Here is a 22,732-nt window from a genome sequence, read left to right as displayed (position 1 = left end):
AAAAATAAAAATTAGTTCAATGTATTATTCCTTTTTCTTCATGCTGATACCGAGAATACATTGAACGCCCCTCATAGGTTATCATGTTATCTAAAAGAATAAATGACTTTAGGTGACTTGAACCCTGTATGTTTACAGACATTATGCATTCAGCTTTCAAGAGGCCATTGCATACCTCCCAAAGTCCAAATAGCTTGAATCCACTCCTAGACACTGCCGTGACAGAGAAGCTTTGTGCATTAAAGTAGCTGGATAATTTCCATCTAACAATCTTGGCAGATGATTCAGTGAAAGCAACAAGAGGTCTGTGCTTTCATGTTCTCAAAGCAACACAGATTCTTATTTTTAAATGTCACACTTTAGAATACAGTTTATTCCTGATGCTTAGGGTAATAATGGTACTTGTTTTACCTTATCCATTCTCACTTACAGCATCCTTATGAGGTAGGCCACTAGTGCTGCCATTTAACAGACAGAAAACTGTCAGTGATTCATCTTAAGTCACCAAATGGCCGATAGAGCATTTCATTGTCATTAGTAGTCATGTAAATATTTTTATTTGTGCAGAGCAATTTTGATCCAAGTTTATGGTTTAAGTACACCTAACTTGGTGCAGAATTTTTGAGCAGAATTGTAGAGCAAAAGCTGTGAGCTTATCCTTCTGTTTAAACTCAAAGTAGTCAAAGTGCTTAAGCCAGGAGTGGGAAGGCAGACTGAGGTCTATGGGTAGTGCTCTAGATTTGAATGGAACAGTTAGGTTCTGGCTCCCGACTGTATAACCACAGCAGCAGGAAAACAACTCTTCTTTCTCAACTTCTTCCCTAAATTATAAACTTTTTGTTTGGAATGTTGTACAATGGTGCTCTATACAGCAAGCCCTTAAGAGGTCTGGAAGCGAAGCGGCAGCTCCGGCAAAATGCCACAGCTGGCCTGTTTTACCCTGTTTCAGTATGTACCCCTTTTCATTCAGCTATGTGTACAGTGTTGTGTTATGGTTTAAGTATTGTTACATAATCACTTAGATATTTTAAAAATGTGATTTGCAAAAAGTTGTTAAATAAATGAATTAAAATTGCATTTGCAGAACCAAGTATTTCTCCCTTCTTTCTGGTTTGCCTGCTAGTGGTGGTTCAGCTCCTGCATCTTGCCTGACCCTTGCTGTGCATCCTGCCCAGGTATCCTGCCTGAAGGTCCTTGCACCTCTCTTCCTCTTCCTCTTCTTGATTGTTGGCTTGTTCATGACCATATCCTTATTCTGCCCTCATGTATTTCTGGATTCTGGCTCTGACTATGACTTGGGCATGGCTTTTGCTTTTCACTTTGGATTCTGTCTTGCATGAAGTTCTGTTGCCAAGTCCTGGGGCCCAAACTTTGTGTCCTGCCATCCGTGCCCTGGTGCTAAGCCTTGTCAACAACTGCTTACAGAGGGGAATGATGCAAGTAAAGGCCTGATGACCTCATTGCTTTTGAGACCAAGGAGTCCTGCAGGCTGCTTTGAATAAACAACTGAAGGATGGGGCTGTGTCTTATTTTTCAATATCAGATTTGAGTCACAAAGACTTTTTAGATAGAGATCCCTCCACGCAAATGGAAGCATATGATGCAACTGTGCCCACACCACTTCTGAGTTTCCTGGGTGAGCAGTGCTCATCTTTTGAGGACAGCTGGGGTTTTTGGGCTGCAGCCAACCTTTCTGGAGGAGTTTTGAGAAGAAACAAGAGCAGGAAAGTGGCCTTCAGGATATGTTCGAAAACGTAGCCTGCTGTTTATCATGGCATGGGAAACCCTGGCCCCTCAGTGCTTACCAAGATGCCAAAAACCCAGTGAAACTGGCTTGATCTAGGAATGAAGAGGCTGGCAATCCTGCAAGGGGATTCATCTATTGACTAAAAAAACAACTATATGTATTTTTGGGAAGGTTGCCATGATTCTACTACTTCATTGCCATACTAAACAAGAGTTAATTGCGTGGTTCTCATATTTTATTATATCAAGTCTGCTCTCCTCTTCCTTCTCCCAGCCACTGTTTGAGTGTATGCTTCTGATGATGCAAGACATGGATATATGTACTGTGCAGTTGGTTGGTCACCTCTCAAACAATATGTTTAAATTTGTGAAAACACACAGAGTAAGAAAGCGGCAACGACCTAACTTTTTAAAAAGAACATTATGCATTTTATCTTGCAACGGTTGTGCAGACGTAGGATTAAGCTGCTCTGATAGCAAATAAATGTAAAGAATCTTTTATCGTAAATGTTATACAAGTCTTTATGGGTGCTGCGGTCTCAATCATTAACTGAATATGGTTGTATTTGGAAATCATTTAAGGAAGAAGAATAAGGAAAATACTCAAGCATAGGAGCTGAATGGAGCTGTCATGGACAGATTTCGGAAGGCTTTCATTCATAGGGTCACCCTCGTAAGTTGGAGATGATCCTTATTGTTATGTGCCAGCAAATCATCTGAGTTATACTTTGCATAAAATCAAAACCACATTTTAAATAATGATGTTATTGTTCTTCCCCACCAAGCAGTAAGTAGCTTGAGTTGGTATTTGCATATTGCTTAGTTTCTAAATCATTACTGTTGGTCCACCTGACCCGGTCTTGTCACCACTAACTGGCAGCAGCTTTCCAAGGTTTCAAGCAGGAGTTTTTCCAGCCCTGCCTGGAGAGGCCAGAGACTGAAATATTAAACTTTGTGCAAAGCAGGTGTGCGCTCTTGAACTGCAGACTCTGCCCTTAACATGTACAGAGGTTTACTTTTCTGCAGACATCCTGTACACCTGGCAACAGAATTTCAGGGCCTTTTATTTTAACACCCCCTGTGCTATGTTCTGGAGACAAACCTTGGGAGTTTGTAGCGATGGGTTGACAGCTCCCAAAGGGAGAGAAAGCGCATGCTCCCTCGCTTTTCTCTCCGCCACCGCCGCCAGCCCTGCTTAGCAGCTCGGCCCCTTTTAGAGCAGGTCTTCCCCTCCCCTCTCTCCCCCACCTCATTTCACCACCCGGCTCTTGATTGGCTGCGCGGCCCTCCAAGAATGACTTCACGGCAGCCCCCGCCCTCGGCTCTGGGCTGAATGAAGGACCATTGAGAGAGGAGCAGCCGCAAGGAGTGCAGCCCGGTGGCGGGGGACTAGAGCGAGCCGAGCCAGGCGCGGCTCCGTGGCCAGGGAGCCAAGGGCGTCCGGGGAGAACGGGCGAGCAGCAGCAAGTGGTTCTCTCGCTTGGAGCAGCGGAAGCGCCCAGGCTACCTGGAGCTGCAGAGGCGGCGGCATCCATCCCAACATCTGCATCGGGGGCAGCACCAGCGTGTATCCTTCCCGCAGGGTGATAGCAGCTGCAGTACCCTTCTGTCGCTTCCCAAACAACAGCAGCAGCAGCAGCTGGAAGAAGCAGGTCTCCTGACAGCATCCCTTCTCATAGAATCCTTTCTCGATTGGGTACCAGCAGCAGCCTTTCTCCCTTGGATACCACCAGCATCTCCTGCGCTCTTTCCCTTCTCAGCATCACCTCTTTTCTCCCTCACTCCTCTCTGCAGGGTGCGGGTCCAAGCCCATTATTTTCCTGTTCCGCTGACCCCCGTTCCTCACGGCGCATTTCTACCTCTTTCATCCCATCTCTCGCCTCCCTGAGGCCCCCACACAGCAGCCAAGACGCCGCGGGCTGTGCTCCGAGTGAAGAATGGGGCGTCGAAGCTGGCCAAGCCGCAGGCTGCGGCCGAAGCCCCCGGCAGCGGCGCCCCCGGCTCCGGACTTTTCATGGAGCGTTCGCAGAGTCGCCTCAGCCTGTCCGCCTCCTTCGAGGCCCTGGCCATTTACTTCCCTTGCATGAACAGCTTCGACGAGGAAGACGCGGGTAAGGCTCGGGTGTGGAGCCGTTAGGGAGAGTGGGGAGGGGAAGGGAAGGGGACGTGTCGGATCCAACACCGTTTGGGGAAAGGGGGGAGGCTGGAGAAATGGGGTGTAGATACACTGGAGGAAGCAGCAAAGGGGTTAATAGCAAGAGTGAAGCAAAGGACGGGAGGTTTATCTTGGAGAGAATAAAAAGCATGCCTGCCATAGACCCTCCTTTCACTAGCAGTCTATAGCAGCCTTCCCACAGCCTAGCAACTCCCAGATGTGTTGGACTGCAACCTCCATCATCCATCTATTGTAGTCCAACACATCTGGGAGGTGTGTGTGCCAGATTTATTTATTTACAACATTTAAGAACATAAAGAGAACAACGCTGAAGAAGATAGAAAGGTCCATCCAGTTCAGCCAGATTCTCTTTCGTTCTCACAGTGGCCAACTAGTTGGCCACAGGATACCCAAAGCCGAACAGGAAAGCGAGAGCAACTTCCTGCCCATGTTCTCCAGCAGCTGGTGCACACTAGCACACCACCTCTGATCCTGGAGGTAGTGTAGGTCCATCAGGACTTGTAGCCATGGTTGGCTCTCTTCTCCATGAATTTGTTAAGTCTCTGTTCTATGTGTTACACATCTATACAGATTCCAGAGTGGTGGACAACAATAGAGAAGCAAGAGGTAAAGACAATATTAAAACACAATATTAAACGCAGGATATGCACAAAAACAGAATACCGATCAAGCAAGGCTTACTGAAATAAAGATGTGGCAGAGGGAGCTGGAAATAACACAGGGCCGGTGCCTGCCTGAGCTCCAGATGTGGAGAGGTCCATGGAAAAGGAGGTTGGGGTGGTGGGGGGAGGTTTGTTATACAGCGCAGGGTTACATTTGAGTTCAACTCCTGAATTACGCCTGTCATCTCTCCTCCCAGATGAGAATAATTGCTAATTTTAATTGCTAATATTATTTGCTTATTTTATTCTTTGGCCAGGGCAACTTATTTTACATTGTTCATTCGTTTTATATTTTTAGTGTATTATATTTTAATTGATGTTTTGTGAGCCGCCCCGAGGCTTCGGCAAATGGGGCGGCATAGAAATTTTCTAAATAAATAAATAAATAAGAGCAGAATACATGACAGCAAAGAGATGTTGTGAGGAAGGATGCAGAGAGGGAGGTGGGGGGTGTAGAAGAGCGAGCCACTCACCCCTGGGCACCTCATGGTGCTCAGGACTCACTTCTGTGGAGTCTCTTCTACCTTCCATGCTTCAGCCTCCCACATGATTCCAGCTGTGGAAATGATCATGAATGGAACCAAAGAGATGGATGGTTTATATTTTCTTTATGCTGCCAGTGATGGAGTGTCCTCCCTCTCCATCCTGTGAGAGCCTTTCTCCACCTGGGTGATGTGTGAAGGGCTTGCATGACATTAAAGGAATTGGCTGTTGATGGAGGAAGTGCAACAGACTGAATGTTGCATGGGCCAAGGGCACTTTGGGGGAGAGGGCGAGGGCAGTGATATCAAAAGGAGCACATGGGCAGCGACTGGGTTCAATATCCATGGAGGTAGATGGACGGAGTGAAGTAGGACATGAACAGGGCTGGAGACAAGCAGCAGGAGAAGTTGCTGTGGTTGTGTAATGTGAGTGGGTAAAATGCTTGTTCTTTGTGTGTGTGTGTGTTTCTTTCACCTCTTGCCCTGTATCTTGAGAGAGGAATGCCAGTGCTGTATTTGCTGCTGTTAGCTTCTAGGACCAGTGCAAGATGGACCAAGTCTGGGACCTCTGCATGGCCTTCAGGAGAACACATGGACCGAATGATTCAATAGTTGCTTGACTCGATATGAGTGGCTGATGGCACCCCATTTAAACTGCCCAACTCCCTTGAGCAATCTGTCAGCTGCGGCCCACTGCACATGTGCATTTATTGTTAGGCATAGTGGGTTAGACTCCTGAATTAGTGTGCATGGGATTAAAGAATCATTCTTACGCATAATCAAATGAAGTCCCTGATTTACACTGAAGTCAATGTATTTATAAAAGCGCGGTGGAAATCTTAATCCTTCTATTAAGCTCCTCAGCCTTCTGGATAAAGTAACAAAAGGGAAAAGTTTAAATTTGACCAAAAAAGCCCTCTCTGATTGTACTTTCTGTCCAAGGATTGTAAATGTCAGCATTGCTCTGAGGAAAAAACAAGGCAAATACTATCTGGGCCTTCATGGCAAACTTCATTGCTCTAAGAAAAAAAATCTGAGCAGAATTAATAGATAAAATCATCACAGCAACAATAACAGCAACAATAAGAAGAAGCAGCTTCATCTTGTGGAGGCTGATCAATTTAATACATTTCAAGGACATTCATGTGTGCAGGTTAAAAGTCATATCTACTGAAGTCAATGAGGCATAAAGCCAGGTAAACATATCGGGCTGCAATTCTGTGCATGTTTAGACAGAAAAGCTCTAACTTCCAGCACTCCCCCACCAGCATGCTGGCTGGTAATGCGAGGTGCTGTGGGACATGCATGCACAGCACTGCACCCTTAATGGGTTAAAATAACATTTTGCTATGACTGAATGTAGCGTATCAGGGAATCCAGTGCTTATTGATTTTGAAAAGGAGAACCTTTTTGCTAGGTAGGACAAAAAGGAGGAAGGTCTGAGAGAGGCATGAATGCCTTATCAATCAACTAAAATCAACTTTAAAATTTCAAACACTGATATCCTACAGCACAGGCATGAGACAGCTCTGGCTGCAACTCCTTCTTCAGTTTCCACTTAATGGCAAGGCTATTTTGCTTTGTATAGTTCATGAAATTCATCAAATCATACCCCTCCTTCTCTATTTTATTTTATATGCAAAGCATTTCTATATAATTCAATTAGCATAGTTCGCTCAGAACGGTTTACTAATAGTGTTTTCTTTGGATCTATGGTGAGAACATTCTCCATCCTGCTTTTCTTGAATCTGAGCTGAAAGTGGGAGAAAGACAGAGATTGTGATTGGAAGCCTCCCCGAGGCTTATGCGAAGGGGGCAGCATATAAGTTGTTTAAATGAATAAATAACATCCAAAAAGGGCTGGGCTTTTTATCTAGAGGATGGTGACCCACAATAGGACATGAGTGCAAAAGCCTGCTGCTGGTCATGTTCCCCCCCGGTATACACAGGTATATAGGAGCCCACTGATACTGGAAGTAGCACATAGCCACCAGGACTAGCAGCCGACAGTATTCGTATCTTCTAAGAATTCATCCAGTCCCCTTCTGGAGCCCTCTGAATTGGTGGCCAGCTCTACATCTTGTGGAAATAAATTCCCTGACTTAATTTCATGTTGGATGAAGAAGTACTTCTTTTTATCTGTCCTGATTCTCCCATCAATCAGTTTCACAGGATTATCTCAGCATTCCAGTATGAAGAATGAAGGAGGAAAATGCCTCCCTGTCCTCTGTTTTCTACACAATGCACCATATTGTTGCATCCCAGTACCCGTGAAGTGATAGCTTTTCACTGTTCGTATGTGATTGATTCAGAATTTACGGAGGCCATGCAACATCAAAAAAGTTAACAAACAAAGCAGAATGAATTATATAATAGTGGGGAGCAACTGATGCTTCCTGGAGAGTTGGCTAGGTGGAAATGCACGTAGTCTTATTTTAAGAAAAGGAAAATTGTGGAAATAATCTTAAGTAGTGAAAGAAGTGGCTGTGTAATGGCCCAGATTAGTAATGTTATAGAACACCTACACAAACAAACAAGCATAAGAAGTGTCATGCTAAGATTAAGTATCTGTTGAAAATCTGGACACGGAACATTAATTGAGAAAAGACATGAGAGGAAGAATGAATTGTGTAAGTCATCCGTGGGACATAGAAGTACAAACCATTTGCACAATAGTTGGTATAAATGTGCCCTGATCCTCTCTAGTGAGTTTTTAAAGCAGTTGGATTCAAACACTTGCAAATGCCAAGAGAAATAATTTCTAGCTCAAACAATGAAAATGTTCAGCTTGGAACAGAAGACTCAAGGTTAGGATCTGATCTTTCAGATAGCTATCACTGGGCCCCTTAAATTAATTTTGAGTGATTAGATAGGCCTGAACAAAATAAATTGTTACCATGAACTACTACCGTTAATGTGTGAAGACTGGTGTGGTACACTGAATAGATATCAGTTTAGATATGGATGCAAATTCCTGCTTACCCACGAAGCTAGCCCAGCATCACCTCATGTCAACCTAACCTTCCTTACAGGGATGACATGATGGTTTTGATTTTTCAAAATACGATGAGCTTCCATCTCTCCCTGTCTTGCTTATTTACATGGTTTTTGTTGTGAAACTGTAGTGGACAGGAAAGTGAAGAAGAAAATCATGTGCATGTATATATACAGTATCCTACACATTGCAGATATTGGTGGGGAGGGGAAGTGAAATTGATTGTGTGTGATGGGGGAGGGGGATGAAATTGACAAGGCTTTGTTTCTTGTTTCTCACTTCTGTAGTTAGCACCTACAGCTCCTAAGCAAAAATGTTGCCTGCTCATTCCATAAAGTAGGAGAGCGTAAGGAGAGCTTATGAACCTTCCCTATGGTGGGTCAGAACCTTGCTCTTTCTAGGTCAAGGATGGTCTAGTTTGACTTGCAACAAATTTCCAGCTCTCATTCAGACAAGTCTTGTGATCAAAAAGAAAAGGGTGGGCAAAGTTTACCCAGTGGAAATGGCTTGTGGGGATGCGAAAAGATGAGTGGCTTAATTCCCTGGAACTGTGGCAAAGTGGTGGCGAAGAGTTTTCTTTTTATCCCAGCAAAAGGGGAGACCAGTTGAAGTTCCAACAGCAGAAGTAGGAGGCAGGCTGAGGTTAAGGTGACTAAAGTTTCCCCATATATCTATCCCTTCTAAAGAAGATGATAGCGTGGTGTGGGCTCCAGTGAGAACTAAATTGTCTAGCTAGGTCTGAATCGGATCACCAGTTGCATTGCATTCACAAAATAATCATTTTTCATCTCCTCACAGGTTGAGGTTTGCATCACTTCATCTTCACCCACTTTAAAGGCAGTCGTCTATAATCAGGAGAAAACACAAGGCTGTTGTGTTCAGATACAGCAAGTCATTTTACGTGGGTTGAATGTGGGTGTTCAATATTTGGGTGTACCAAAGGCTAACACTCTGAATAGAAGTTTGGGCAAGGAAAATATTCCTTGTTTTTTACGTTTAAGAGTTGGGTTTGCCTTCTTTTCAAAGTTATGGGAATCTACATTACATCCATAATACAAGGAATACTTCTGTGGGGAAAAGCTGAAAGCCATCCTACTGATTCACCCTAAGAAGTTGTTGCTGTTCAAGATTTTCAGGGCTTCCTGCTGTTTTTGGACTTGTGGGCATATTGTGAATTCTGGGAGGGTGACATGGCCACTGTCACAAAATGGTTTCTTTGAGGGGATTGCCCATTCATACAATATGTGAAATGCTAGGCACAGATGGCCAGAAACGACCACTTCTGGTGAGGCCAAAAGAAAAGTAACTTGTCCAAGAATCAAAACATAAACCATCCTTTGAAACACAAAGATGACACTGGAAAGCAGCTCTTTACTTTATAGCATGCCAGCCTCCAAGTTTAAAAAATGAAAAATATTTACCTATTAAAAGTATATTAAGAAATAAAATAAAATAAAATAAATCAGTGACCTGGAGGACAGCAAGAGAGGGGCCCACCATGGACAAAATCAAGCTGCAGGTTTCTCTTAAAATCAAACCTAGCGTGAATCCTAAGAATATGAATCCTACAGTTGACCTGCAGAAGTTGCCTACTGCATGCAAATACGGGTCTAAGCTGGTCAAAGAATAGAGAGGATATTTATCTCCTGGTTCCTGAACTGTTCTTCTGAAGACAGGAAGAAATCTTGTTATCTGTGGGTGAATCTACATGAAATGACATCAGCTACAGAACGTGATGAATTCAGTACACAGATGCTCAATCAAATGGAGCCTAGCAATCACTGTAAATGCCATCATATCTAGTTCAATTTTTTGCAGATATTTCCCATAGATTTTGCCCAGTGGAGACCATTGTAAGCTAATGTGAAAGAATAGAACTTATATAACGTTTTAAAGCTAATTTGTTAAGTAATTGCACTTTTTTGAAAAGCCCCTGTGCCATGGAAACCAGGAGACAGTCAACTTCCTTTCAGACAATTGAGTCAAACACTGGATTTCTCTGTTACTTTTGTAAGTAAAGGTCCTTGACATTTTTCAAAATATAAAAGCAGAAAATTCTAGGTATGAAGCGTAATATTCCTGAGGTGCCTGGCTGTTGCACTAGTAACCTTAGTGCTAACCTTCAAAAGAGTTAATTGTAACTTGATGTTTCAGGAGAGGCCTCACAAAACTATGTCTTGCTGCATAGCTCCCTTCCCCAATGTAATAACTCAATTCCATAATTTTCTTCCATCACCCATTTCATTGCCGTCATGTCTTGACCTTGCAATGCCATCTTTTTTGAGTGATGGCGTTTGCAAATCTGCCCTACTAGTTTTGTAGAGACACTGCAGTTTTTCCATTGTCCTCCATTTGATGGAATGGAGTCAGTGTGTACCTAAACCTATGCCAGGCTATAGAGAAGCCTTTAGGAAAGCCAGACTTTCTGGTAAAGAAAGTGATTTCACAGCTGAGTAATCCTCACAAATCCATCTCATAACTTCTATCTCTGTCAAGTCAAGAGCATAAATCTTGGTGAGTCCTTCTCACATCTCCTTGAAGATGCCCAGCAGTTACCAGCAGGACAGGATTAAAAATGACATGAAGGAAGCTAAGCATCAGTTCTGAGCCAAATTGGACCCTTCCTTTGAAGGCTGAGCAGCCAGTCTCATTAATGACAGACCACATATCACATGGCTTTTAAAGCAATCTGCTCAACAGAGGGTAGCAGCTCCAATGCCAGTGAGCCAGTGTTCCCACTCAGGAGGTAGCCACAGTACTGCATCTTAGCCCCAAAGTATGTTCAGCACCACGGACAGGTCCTATGAATCTCAGTGCGGTAGCTATTCTTAAAGCAGCAGTTACCCACCTCCTGCTTTGCATCCCTTCTGTTGCAACTGGAAGGGTTTTGCTACTGGAAAGACTTTGGGAATGTCCTGGGTAAAAGGCAGGGGGAAAGCCCTATGACTCTACTCAAGACTTAATAGAACAAAGTATTGTGCTGGCATTGCTAAAACAAATACTTAAATAGGCATTTCAAAATACACTCAGTACTCCTGGAATAGGTTGATGAAATAACAAGTGAGGTGGGGGGGGGTGAAGGGAAAGTGAAATGGGGACTAAATGTGGTGACTTAGAAGCCCCTGGAGAACAAAGACTGAAAGCAGCTGTTGTTTTGGGTGAGCAGCTTTACAGAATTTGGAAAGTACTTCACATGTATTATCTGAGTTATCTCTGAACTGCCATGGAAGATACTTTAGTGTTCATGGCTCAGTTAAGGTTTGAACATGGGGCTCCTCAGCTCATACCCGTGTCCATTGCCGGCTATATCACTGCCTCTTTTAAGAAGGTGGTATGAACATAAAAAAGGCAACAGATCTGAAGGGGTTTGATTCTAATGGAACTGCAACATAAGAATAAGAATTGGGCCATTTGTAGAAAAATAGCAAAATTAATTACTCTTAGCAGAAAATAGGAGAAGCACTTCAAAGAGGTACTGATCTGCATAAAATGGCCATGTGCTACTTCATATATATGTAGAGGTGCAAATTTGGAAAGAAGTGCCGTAATGTAAGTAGGAGTACCATGGACCTCACCAGAGCGAGGATGACTGTAGCCCAGTGAGCTGTGTGCCTGCTGAGTCTGCTGCCCAGATGCTGCTGCTGATGGACATCTGGAAGGCCTTGGCTCCCCATCTTACCTTTGAATCTGAACAGCTCCTCAAATGCCTCCTTCTTTCATCCTTCTCCTTCTTAGAATCAGGTGGTATATCTATGACCAGTTTAATACTGATCCTCAGAATACATGGCTACCCAAAAAGTATCACTCTTTTTTGGCCTGAATCTGGGTTTTGCTGAAAGGATTATCCAGGCAAAATAATTTGAGGACAAGGGTGTAAATCAGTATTTGAACTGATTGTTATGGGGAGATTTTTCACAATGGGAACCTAGCCGTTCGCTTGCAGACAGGCTGGGGAACATCTTGGTTCTCTGAAGGATCACTTCTCCTGGCACACTTTGCCCAAAGAGGCATCTCGAGGCACTAGTTTCTGCCCCCTACTTCTCTCTCAGAAAGCCTAGCACATTCAGCAGTTCCCAGAATGCTTTGGAGTAGGCCATGACAATCACAGAAGCTCTTGTAATATAAAAATGAGCTTTAGTAAATGCTTGAGTGTGAAAAGATTCTAAACTGTATATTTTAAAGTGAGTGTGTGTGTGCACATTTTAAATTGAGTTGCAAGGCAGTAATGGATAATACACTTTGTATTATAATTACCACTTTGTGTTGTGATTATAAGCATGCAGATGTCTTCTTTGAAATGGCCTTTCAACATTAGCCCATTGGTGCTATTAAATCTTGTGATACACAAACCACAGCTGCACAAAATATGTGTGGAATAGCTACTATTCTCTCACATTTTTATTAATCTATTATCATTTGAGGGCCATGGAATACCCCTCAGATGCATGCATTCCACCAAAGAAAGGTGGCATGGAAGTCTACAGTGCTACAATGGGGAATATATCCAGTCTCCACAGGTTATGAAATAATGTTCATTTCTTAAGACGTCACAAAGCTGGAAAGCCAGTATGGTGCAGTGGTTAGAATGTTTGATTTGGATGGAGGAGCACTAAGATGAAAACCGTGCACAATACAACTGGATACCTTAGGCCCTGCTCTTGCTCACTAACCTGGTTTGTACATCGTCATAAGCCACCATCATAAGCCATTGTGAGTTAATTCACTTACTCAAGACACTCACTCACAGGATACCGTAATGGATTCTCCTGTAGTTATCTGAGGGTTCTGTAACCCTCCAATAACCCATGGCACCTGGATTCATCGCACCAGGGTTCATGTAATGGGACAAGCTGGCATGTATCTCAAACCTCCACAAGTAAATGAACACATTGTGGCTTATCATGATGTGCTAAGTTAGTTGTGAATATAAAACGAGGGCCATATTGCCATGAGTTTTTTCAAGGAAGGATGAAATATCCTGGTGGGTTGTCTTCCCTTATCAATAGCACAAACCCTGAGTTCTTCAGAGGAGGCCTTGTTGGTCATTCTATGGCCAACCCAATGTCAACAGGTAAGGACCCTAAACACACCCTCTCAGTGGTGGCATTCATTCTTTGGAACAATAGGTCTGCATGAAGAGACTGAAACTGTGACAAGTTTTAGATGCCTCTTGAAAGCATAGCTATTCACAGGGGCCTTATTACGACCTGCTGTTTTTGTTACCCTACTATAATGTTTTTCAATGTTTTTAAGTATTTATTATTATATCTTTACTATTAGGTCACTGTATTATGTTTCAGTGTGAACCACTCAGGGGTTTTCATATATTAGTCAGAACTATTATAATAAAGAAAGAAACTGTCAAAGACTGGAAAAACAGGCTAGCTAACTATGCAACAATGACAAAACTAACCAATTATATCAAGCATTGGAAAGAAAGAAAGAAAGAAAGAAAGAAAGAAAGAAAGAAAGAAAGAAAGAAAGAAAGACAGACAGACAGACAGACAGACAGACAGACAGACAGAGAGACAAACTGATATAATCCATGAAAAGGAAACCAGTCCAGAACACTGCACTGCAAACTGAGTGCAGCATTACTAGCATATCTCAAGATGTTATACACCAGGTGACAAACTAAAAAAGAAGGCTCTATAGAGGAGTAAGATAAATCTACAATGGATTCAAATGCTTGAAGATTTCTATGACCCCAGCCTGCAGATTCTACAGTGAACTGGCTGTGTCCAAGCCATGCTAATTCTTCAGACATGCAGACCAGTCTTTTACGGGGAGGGGTGGGGTGGGGTGGGGTGGGGGGGGATTTGTACAGATTTGCATGTGCTCCAATGCCCATTACCTCTAACGTGGACTTGCACAAGTGGAACAAAATTCTTCCACAAACTGATTCCAGCAATGAACAGACAATGAAATGAGATATGCCCGACAATCTACACAGCCAAGATAGAGTAGTTTTAGCCAATGCATAAATCTCAAGTCCTTTGTGCCCATCTTGCAACCTTCCCTAAGCCAGATGATACATGAGCAATGGACAGAGAGTTAAATCCAATATCAAGCTAGTGGAAATTTTCTAGAGCAGCAGGACTTGCCCCTTCTTTTCTTTCCACTGCATCCCTCTTGGCTACCTGAACATCTCCAGCTTTCCAGCACAGATTTTGTGGGCACACAGGAGGCTGCAGGGAGCTGGAATTGTCCCCTCCTGGTTGCACTGACAGAAGCAGTTATGTTATTGGAATGATACCAGTGGATCCAACCCAGTGTTTGACCCTCTCTTGAGCATGCTAGGACACTCTTGGCCTTTTTGTTAAGGTTTCCTTATATCAGCCCAGCTCTAGGAAAATTAAATTGAAAAGGAAGGTGCTTTGGACCTGTCCATATAGAAGAGATGGAACTGAAGAAAATCTGGCAAAATATTCTAAGAATACAAGTAGCTCACCATCTATGCAATCTTGTACATGAGTACTGTGTGTGTGCGTGTGTGTGCGTGTGTGTTTACTTGGAAAAGTGGACAAAAGAAAAAAAGCAAGGCAAAAATCATTATTTTTCTCTTCCTCCAACTCCTTGACACACAGAATTCCAAATAAGATTCTGTGACATCAATCAAATGTCTCTAGTATGGTTTACTCTCTTGAGAAGAACCTTGTGTTCCAGAACATATGCAGAATTTCGTCCAGATAATGTTCCAGATAATGTAAGCTGAGAGAGTAAGAGCTTATCTTTGGACTCCACTCCCACTAGATACCCCTAAATATTTTATGCATAGCAAAATATATTACTATTAATAGAGACTTATGCATGGTCTTCAACAAAGGCAGCTCAGATATTCATGTATTTGTCCATTTGTAACTTACACCTAAAAACCACCATTTCAAAATTCAAAAGCATTGTCAGTTCCTCAACCCACAGTGTTACTGCAGGTGACTTCCAGTGTTTCAAAAGTTGTATATTAGTTGTCAAAATGGCATAGAAAATCAGTCCTAGCATTCAGTTCCAAGAGACCTATGGATAGTTTGGAAGAACTGATATGGCAGTAATATTAAAGAACTCTCTGTCACAAAGTTTATCTATATTATTACCTCTTCCCAAAGAGAAACAGCCACTGGGTGATGCCAAAACAGATATGTAGAAGTCTTATGGCCATACCATAGATGCTTAAAGTTGTGGAAAAGAAGGAAGAATTCTCTAAGGGAGCCATGCTTATTAATACTGAACTAAAAGAAGCTTCTTTATTGGAAGGATAAGTTAAAAGGTGGAGTGGGGATGTCATTCCCAAATATTGGGAAAAGTGACAGTTGTGTGTGTGTGGGGGAGAGGGATGGCAGGAAGAACAGCTGGCGGTGGAATGAAAATATGCTTGAAATAGGATGCAACTATTCACAGGTGCAAAAACACAGGAAGGTTTCTGTGTAATAGCTGTTCTACCTTTCTGTATTGACACCAGACTCTCTCAAATGTGCTGGTATCTTGTCATTTACATCAACAATTGGAAAGAGTCTGAGGAAAGCTTTTAAGTGGCATGTGTGAAATCCCTCTGCTCAGATAGAGAAAGTAGAACTTCTCCCCAAAGAAAATTTTTGTGTGGATCTTTTTACTGTCAATTTATTTTAAATAAACATGTCCCTGGATATGTTTCTGTCTAGGAGCAAATATCTCCTGTCAGTTCCAATTCATGTAAAATTAATTTCAATGCAAAATTTATTATCTTAAAACAATTGCTCTCCCAGCTTAAAAATAAAACAGAAAAGATATCCTTTGTTCTGTCAGGTTTCTACACTGGGAGAAATCTTGTAGCTCTGTGGCATCTTCCATCTGTTATTTGATGCAAGTGTGCAACTGATTCTTTTAAAAGGAGCTTCATAGTGCAAATTGTTTGAAGGATAATTTATTTGCAGAGAATCTAGTCTAAGCAATGAATTGGCCGCATTAACTATATGGGAAGCATGAGATGTTCTGTGTTCTGTTTATTGGTTAACTAATATGATTTGAACCACATATGATAACAATCATTTTAAAATACTACGACATGAATTAATATTTAGCATCAGTATAGCCCTTTAAAGTGTTCAGAGCATTTCCTGTGCTTTACTTGGCTGTAATCCTTACTGCAAACTTGTAAAGTAAGTTCATACTGTCCCCATAGGGCATATGGGGAAAGTGGGGTACAGAAAGTCCCTTCTCAAGGCTCCCTAGACAGTTCATGACAGTAGTAGGATTTGAACCTGATTTTGCAGCTGATTCTCTTAGTTATTATGTTACAACAGTTCTTATGTGGAATAAAACCAGTTTAGAACTACAAACCCTAATACAGATTATTGGCCTGAGAATTGTCCACTTGCATGGAATCTTTCCTAAGTTTTTGGGCCTGGACAATTATTTTTTCCACTTTTTGACTGTAGAAACTGTAATCAACTGTTGTCAACTTCCCTAAACTGGGTTAATGGTTCTCCCAGCAGTTTCTTCTGTGGAAATTATAAATAGGGCAAGGTAATAGTAAGTGGCAAACATCTTCTTGTTTCTGTGCACATTTTCAAATTAGAAACATCTGGAAATTAGTGGGACATTTAAACAGAATCTGCCATCTGACTGCTTTTAATTACCAACATTTTGATTCTGAGCATTGCAATCTTGATTTCTACTTGGTATTTCTGTCTTTGAAGTGTTGCTTCGGGCAGTTTAAAAAATACACACACACTCAACAAATTAACCAATTTGAATGGAAGCATTATATTCTCTGAACAGCTGTGCAGCACTTTGGATGCTGCAACCCACCAAGCTCCACTGCAGCATCACCAGCCTTCTTTTCAGTAGTATCGCACAGGGATGGTGCTCTTGGAAAGGCCCCCTCTCTCTCTCTGTGTAATCGATGCTGTGTCTGTTCATTGGAACTGGTGCATTATCGCAGGCATGTTACAGGTAAGCAGGCAAAGGGAGAGCAGAAACAACGTGTAGCTCAAATAAATAAGTCATTCATATACACCAACGAGACACTTAACAGCCATCTGTGCATCTGTTGAAGGGTATATCAGCAGAGTTCCTGAGCTTAGGGGAAAGCTCTGCAGCAAGTGTTCTACACTAGGGAAAGAGGGGAAGAAATGGTAGGAGACCCTCATTTACTAACTGAGTGATGCATTGTATGCCGAAGTTCTGAGGTTCATGCCCTGTCAGCTCCAGTTCCAAAAAAAAAAAAAAAAGATCAGTTGGTAATAGAAGTCGCTGGGAACCTGCGTAGTGTGGTGGTTAGGATGCTGGACTGAGACGTGGGGGGCCCAAGTTCTGGTCCCCACTGAAGCATGAAGCAGACTGAGGGACTTTGGGCCAGTCTTCTCACCCCACCTCACAGGACTGTTGCAAGTGTCAGATGGAAAGGAGGACCATGTAAGCTGCTTTGGTTCCTTGCAAGTGACACAAAGGCAGGATATAAATGCAATAATGAATAAATACAACGCATGCGACATCCTGGAGATCCTATAAGACGGACTGCAGCAGGCTTCTCTAGCTTGGGGCCCTCCAGATGCTTTGGACTCCACCTCCCAGCATTCCTTAGCACTGGCCATGCCAGTGTGGGGGAGGCTGATGGGAACGGAAGCCCGAAGTATTTCAAGGTTACTGGATGGGTAAGGCGGTGCTAATAGTACTGGATCGGTGGAGTAAAAGTCTGACCTGGTATAAGGTAGGTTCCTGTGAAGTCTTGCACAAGATGGGAAGCCTTCTGTAGATACTCAGAGCCTCAACTCTAGTCCCTACCAATTACCTGCACCAAGAGGAGGCTGAGGTCCCATCCGTATGTTCCCTGCTTCAGCAGTTTGCAATCTAGTTGGAAATTTCTTCTGCAGAAAATCCAGGCCCAACTTAGAGATTCTGTAGAAGCAAACCTTCTGAGGGACCTCCCGCTGTTCCCCACCCCTAGCCAAACAGGGGCAAAACCATACATGATGCTTGTTACATAGTTTGCCCTGGCCAAAGGGACTTTTTCTGATGGGAGCTCTCCCATTGCAAACAGCAGGCCACAAGTGAGGTGCAGCTGAGGGTTAAAGAGCTCTTCCCCTTTCATCCATCCAACCCTGGTACCCGCATCCCTGACATTTCCAAAGGAAAAATCCAACTGTACAAGGCAAACAAAGCTTCTCCTTGGAAGCAGGGAATGTCTCGGGTTTCCCCTGCATCAGAAAGCCTTCTATAGCACAAAACCAATCTGCATCATCATCTCAGACCTATTTGCATGTCTGCCAGCCAACATCCTTTAAACAAAGAAAAGAGGTGCATGTTGCCATCTTAATATGCCTGGAAAAAATGTTCAGTAACTACTTTGGTTCTGTTGATGGGAGCAGCTACTCTGCACACATTCCCTTCATTTGGGATGCATTTCCCTACTTGGAAAAATGGACAACAATCTGTGCTTGAAACACACTGCCAGTGTTCTTCAGAAAGCTTATCAAAATATCTGTGGATTATAGAAGACAATAATGCAACAGCTTATTTATCTGTTTATTATATCTCACCTTTTCTATTTAACAGTTTCAAGGACCTGTATGCAAGATAGCAAACCACCGTATCTACCATAAAATTAAAATAAAACCTTTATTCCGTTTATACAGGCAGCCATGTTCTTACTGGCTGTTTACTTCTTCTAACAACTTAGGGTAAATGGAGGTATTGGCTCAGTTTCCACCTTCTTGGGTAGTTACTGAATTGTTTAATGGAGGAATTGTGGTGACAAGCAGGGTGTGCCTGCCACTTCCATTGCCTATTCACTATCCTGGTATGTGCAATTCTTGGATTGTTTCTTGGCAACCAAATCGAGAAACTCTGGGTTGCTTATGGCTAGACAATCCAGAATTAACTCAACAGCTACCTTTGCTCTAATTGTGATGGAAGGATCTGAATGCATGTTTTTCCTCAGAAAATAAATGTTTCATATTATAGCAATGCTGAAGCAGCTTCCACATCTCAGCAATCTTTCTGTGATGTTCATCTTACAAGCCCTGACCTTTACTCCAGATTGTATATCCTCTTTCTCACATTATTTTATCATTATATACATGTCTTTCCCTTGAAAGTCCTGGATAGAATCCATAGGGTCTGTTTTAAATTATTTTGTTTTCCCCCTCTATTTTGGAAGAGAAAGGCTGCTTAAATCCAAAATTATTCACTGTTGAACATAAATATAAGATTATTCCAAAGAAATGATATAGAAGGCTTATATTCTATAATTGCAAAATAGCTGAGAGAGAGAAACTGATTATGATAACCAAGTTCTTTTGCACCATTCCTAGGATAAATTTTATGCCCTCCCCATGAACATTAGCACTGAGAAGTTTCAAGAGCTTCACTATAGAGTTTAGTTTACTTTTGAATCAGTGATCATTGGAGGCCTCTTGAATTTTTTGTGCTCTCTGTACACCCAGGCAATCTGTGAAAGAGGATAGGTGCCTTCTAAAGCAAGCTATATTCACTGGAAGCTCCCTGAGGTTCTCAGGTTCTGTTGGATTCAAACCTCAGACTTGTGTTTACTTCACTCAGCTTTCTTCCTAGCATTTAAGGGTGTCCTCAAATATTCACAAAACATCATTTAGTCATCAAAAACCATTGAGCAAGGATTGCAGCTAACTGAAGAAACAGTAAATTATCATCCATGCCCATTATCAAGCATACAAAAGATGCCTCTCCTAGAAGATGTGCACCATTTTAATTTGACTGATAAGAAAGTAGGATCCAGCCCAATGAAACCAGTGAGAGGATTTCCTATGGTTTTTTGACCAGCAAAACACATCAGCCAAAGCACCTGCTAGATAATGCATTTTTTTCCTTTTGCAATTTCAGCTCATTTATTTATTTATTTTTAATGTTTTTATATGCTGTCCCTTTACTAAAAGTCTCTAGCATTTCCTCCTGATCTAGGCTTCTGAACATCATGCCTCTCAATTGGTTCTGTTGGTCAAAGCTGATGAGAGTTGCAGGACAAAGTTGCTCACCTTTCAGTAGGTAAATTTAGGACAGCAGCTTTGCAAAATGCACTCAGTTTAGTTTATTATTTATCTATTTATTAAAAATTTTTCTAATCTGTTCCTTACAAATGTTTCAGGATGGCTTACAATAAATGAGTAAAATAAGACAAACACCACAGCACAGTTAATATACTAAAACCCAAGTTAAGATCAATTAAACATTAAAATAGCTGGAAAATAAAAAGGGTTTTGCCTGATGCTGAAAAGAATATAACATAGTTAGATGCTTTATCTCCACTTATGAGGACATTTTTAAGAGATCTGAGCCACTGTGCCATTACAAGACCAGAAATCCCTTGCATGATCTTGCAAAAGCTGGCTACTATACAAATTGACTAAAGTGCTATATAAATGAGCTAGTCTATTTTAAATGGATGAGAAGCTGACTTAAACAGGTACAGACCACTGTGCCCACAAAACCCATGCTATTAACTTTAATGGGTAGCATCACTGCAGGCTCCGGCCTACGTCAGGATTGTTTACTGCATTGTAATGCCCAGCTCCTGGTGCATCACCCATGCACAACCCAAGCCGGTCTCACACTATTTCTCCTTCAATAGTCCATCATTTTCTGGGCCACTTTTATAAATTGCTTCTGGTGCATGCTGTTTCCAGGAGCTATGCATGTTTCAACCTAGCACCATTACAACTCTTAATGTACTACTTAATGTACTACTTGGTGGGAGTAGTTTCAAAGCTTTCACTACCCCATCTTTTCCTCCTCCTCCTTCCATTCCATGTTCTTAATTTACACTGCTTTCAATGGGCTTTGTGGAGAGGAGAACCCCATCCCCAATCCCTTCTTTTCTCACTTGCTCTGGTGCAGGGGCTGCCAAGCAAAATGGGCCCAGGCCCATGCAGCTGCTGCGAAAAGAGCAGGGAATGAGATGAGGAGGAGCAAATGGGTGCAGGAGTGGAGGGGTGACAGATCATTTTATTGGGCATTCTTCTTAAAAAGGAAGAGTGATGAGAGAGGAAGCAGGCGCTGGGGTGAATGGGGGCCCTTCAGCCATTGGCATGCCAACGTCATGAAAAGAACCGGAGAAGAAGCTTGAAGCTTCGAGGGTGCTCTCCCACCCAATCCTTCTCCTTCTTCCTTGCCTGTAGATGTTTGTTTGTTTGGGTTTTTGTGGCTACCTTCTACTGTGCAAGCTCTGAATTACCATGTAAGTTCTTTTCAGACATCCATTGCTGTACGCTGCCGAAGGTGTGCATGCTGTCAGCTGAGTAAAAGAAGGAAACTCCTCCTACTTGTTCATGATTGCTTTTGTGTGTGACATTCAATCACATTTAAAACATGGTGCCTACTGTGCTGTATTCATTAGCATGTGCTGCCACTGCAGTGGTTTCATTTTGCAGAAAAACCAGCATGGCCCCCGATGCACAAAAGGAGCTCTAGTGTAGATTTTGCTCAGGAGCTGTTCCCAGTCTCGCTGTCTAGCCTGCAATTGCTGTCTTGCATTTGATTGCCTTTTTTAATGAACAGTCCTGGCAGCCCAATGCATTCCAGTGTCCTCTTTCTTTAACTGATTTCTGGCCATTTTAGTCACGTCAGATTCAATCACGGTAGCCTGACAACTGTCCTGTAAGGTTGAGACAGTTGCAGTAGCTTTTCAGCTGTAAGTCACCGAGCAGTCTTTTCCATTTCTACGTAGAAGTAATCTTATTGAGTTGAATGGAACATTCTCCAAGGTAAAGCAGCATGGGACTTTGCTGTAAATCATGCAATTCCTATACTGAAGGTGCTTTCATTATGAATTTTCTTTCTTTTTTCTTTTTTAAATGTGAAATATTAAAATGAAATGAATGACATTTAAGAGTGAAAAGAAAAAAAAAAAGAGGAAATCACTGATCAAAGCCCATCACCACTACAAGGAAAAGGAGCTGATTGATTCCAGGACATCTGAGTATTATGTTTCAGAGATGAACATAATTCTCAATGTGTATTTTAAAAAATAACTAGAAGTTGCTTCTTCGAGCACTGATGGCTGGTGGCTACTGAACAAATACACTACCCTCATTCCTATTTGGGGAGTGAAGGAGCACTTGGAAGTGACCTTCTGGCAGTGACAGAGAAACAAGGGTGAGTTTGGCAGCCAGCTGCAAGTGGGAGCTGAGAAGCAAGGCAACAAGTGGGAGCTTCTGAGGCTCTGATGCAACTTTAAAAGGCTACGTCTGCTCTCTCTTAGTGTGCATGCTTTATTCTGCCTTGCTTAACTGGCAGGTTTATAAATCAGCCCTTAAAATGCCAGGAGTATCCAGTGCGTGTTTTCCACAAGGAAGCAAAACCAAGGAAAGGAAAGGAAAGGAAAGGAAAGGAAAGGAAAGGAAAGGAAAGGAAAGGGTCCCCAGAACTTCCCGCCTCTAGGTGAAAGGGGCTGGGCCAGTGCTGGTCCAGATTTTTGCTGGTTCTCTTAGTGAGATGCCCTCCATGCCCTCCCCCCTTCTCCCCTCTGTTGCTGCGTCCATTATTGCTCCTCATCCTCTTTCTCCACCACTTATTTGCCTGAGAGAAGTCCGGTGTGCAGGCAGGCACCATTCCACCTTCCTCCGCACCACCACTGTTGCTCGGGCCAGAGAAAGGGAGCCCAGTGAACAAGCAGACAGCAGTGATGAAGAGGAGGAGCAAGCCCACAAGGCTTTTGCTCACG

The 22,732-nt window shown here is 42.6% G+C and overlaps 1 protein-coding gene across 2 annotated transcripts in view; it reads left to right on the top strand.

Moving 5' to 3' along the window:
* Positions 1-3,760: 3,760 nt before the first annotated feature.
* Positions 3,761-22,732, top strand: part of RIMS4 (regulating synaptic membrane exocytosis 4) — an 87,311-nt gene continuing 68,339 nt past the window's right edge. For both annotated transcript variants that reach the window (XM_044440316.1, XM_044440315.1), the window contains exon 1: positions 3,761-3,857. In XM_044440316.1, the coding sequence (XP_044296251.1) occupies positions 3,761-3,857 (97 nt within the window). The remainder of the gene's footprint in view (positions 3,858-22,732) is intronic.

This window comes from Varanus komodoensis, unplaced genomic scaffold, assembly GCF_004798865.1.
Source record: "Varanus komodoensis strain SLA01 unplaced genomic scaffold, ASM479886v1 scaffold37, whole genome shotgun sequence".
NCBI classification, from domain to species: Eukaryota; Metazoa; Chordata; class Lepidosauria; order Squamata; family Varanidae; genus Varanus; species Varanus komodoensis.
The sequence above is the reverse complement of the archived record's forward strand: the minus strand, read 5'-3'. Positions and strand labels throughout refer to the sequence as shown.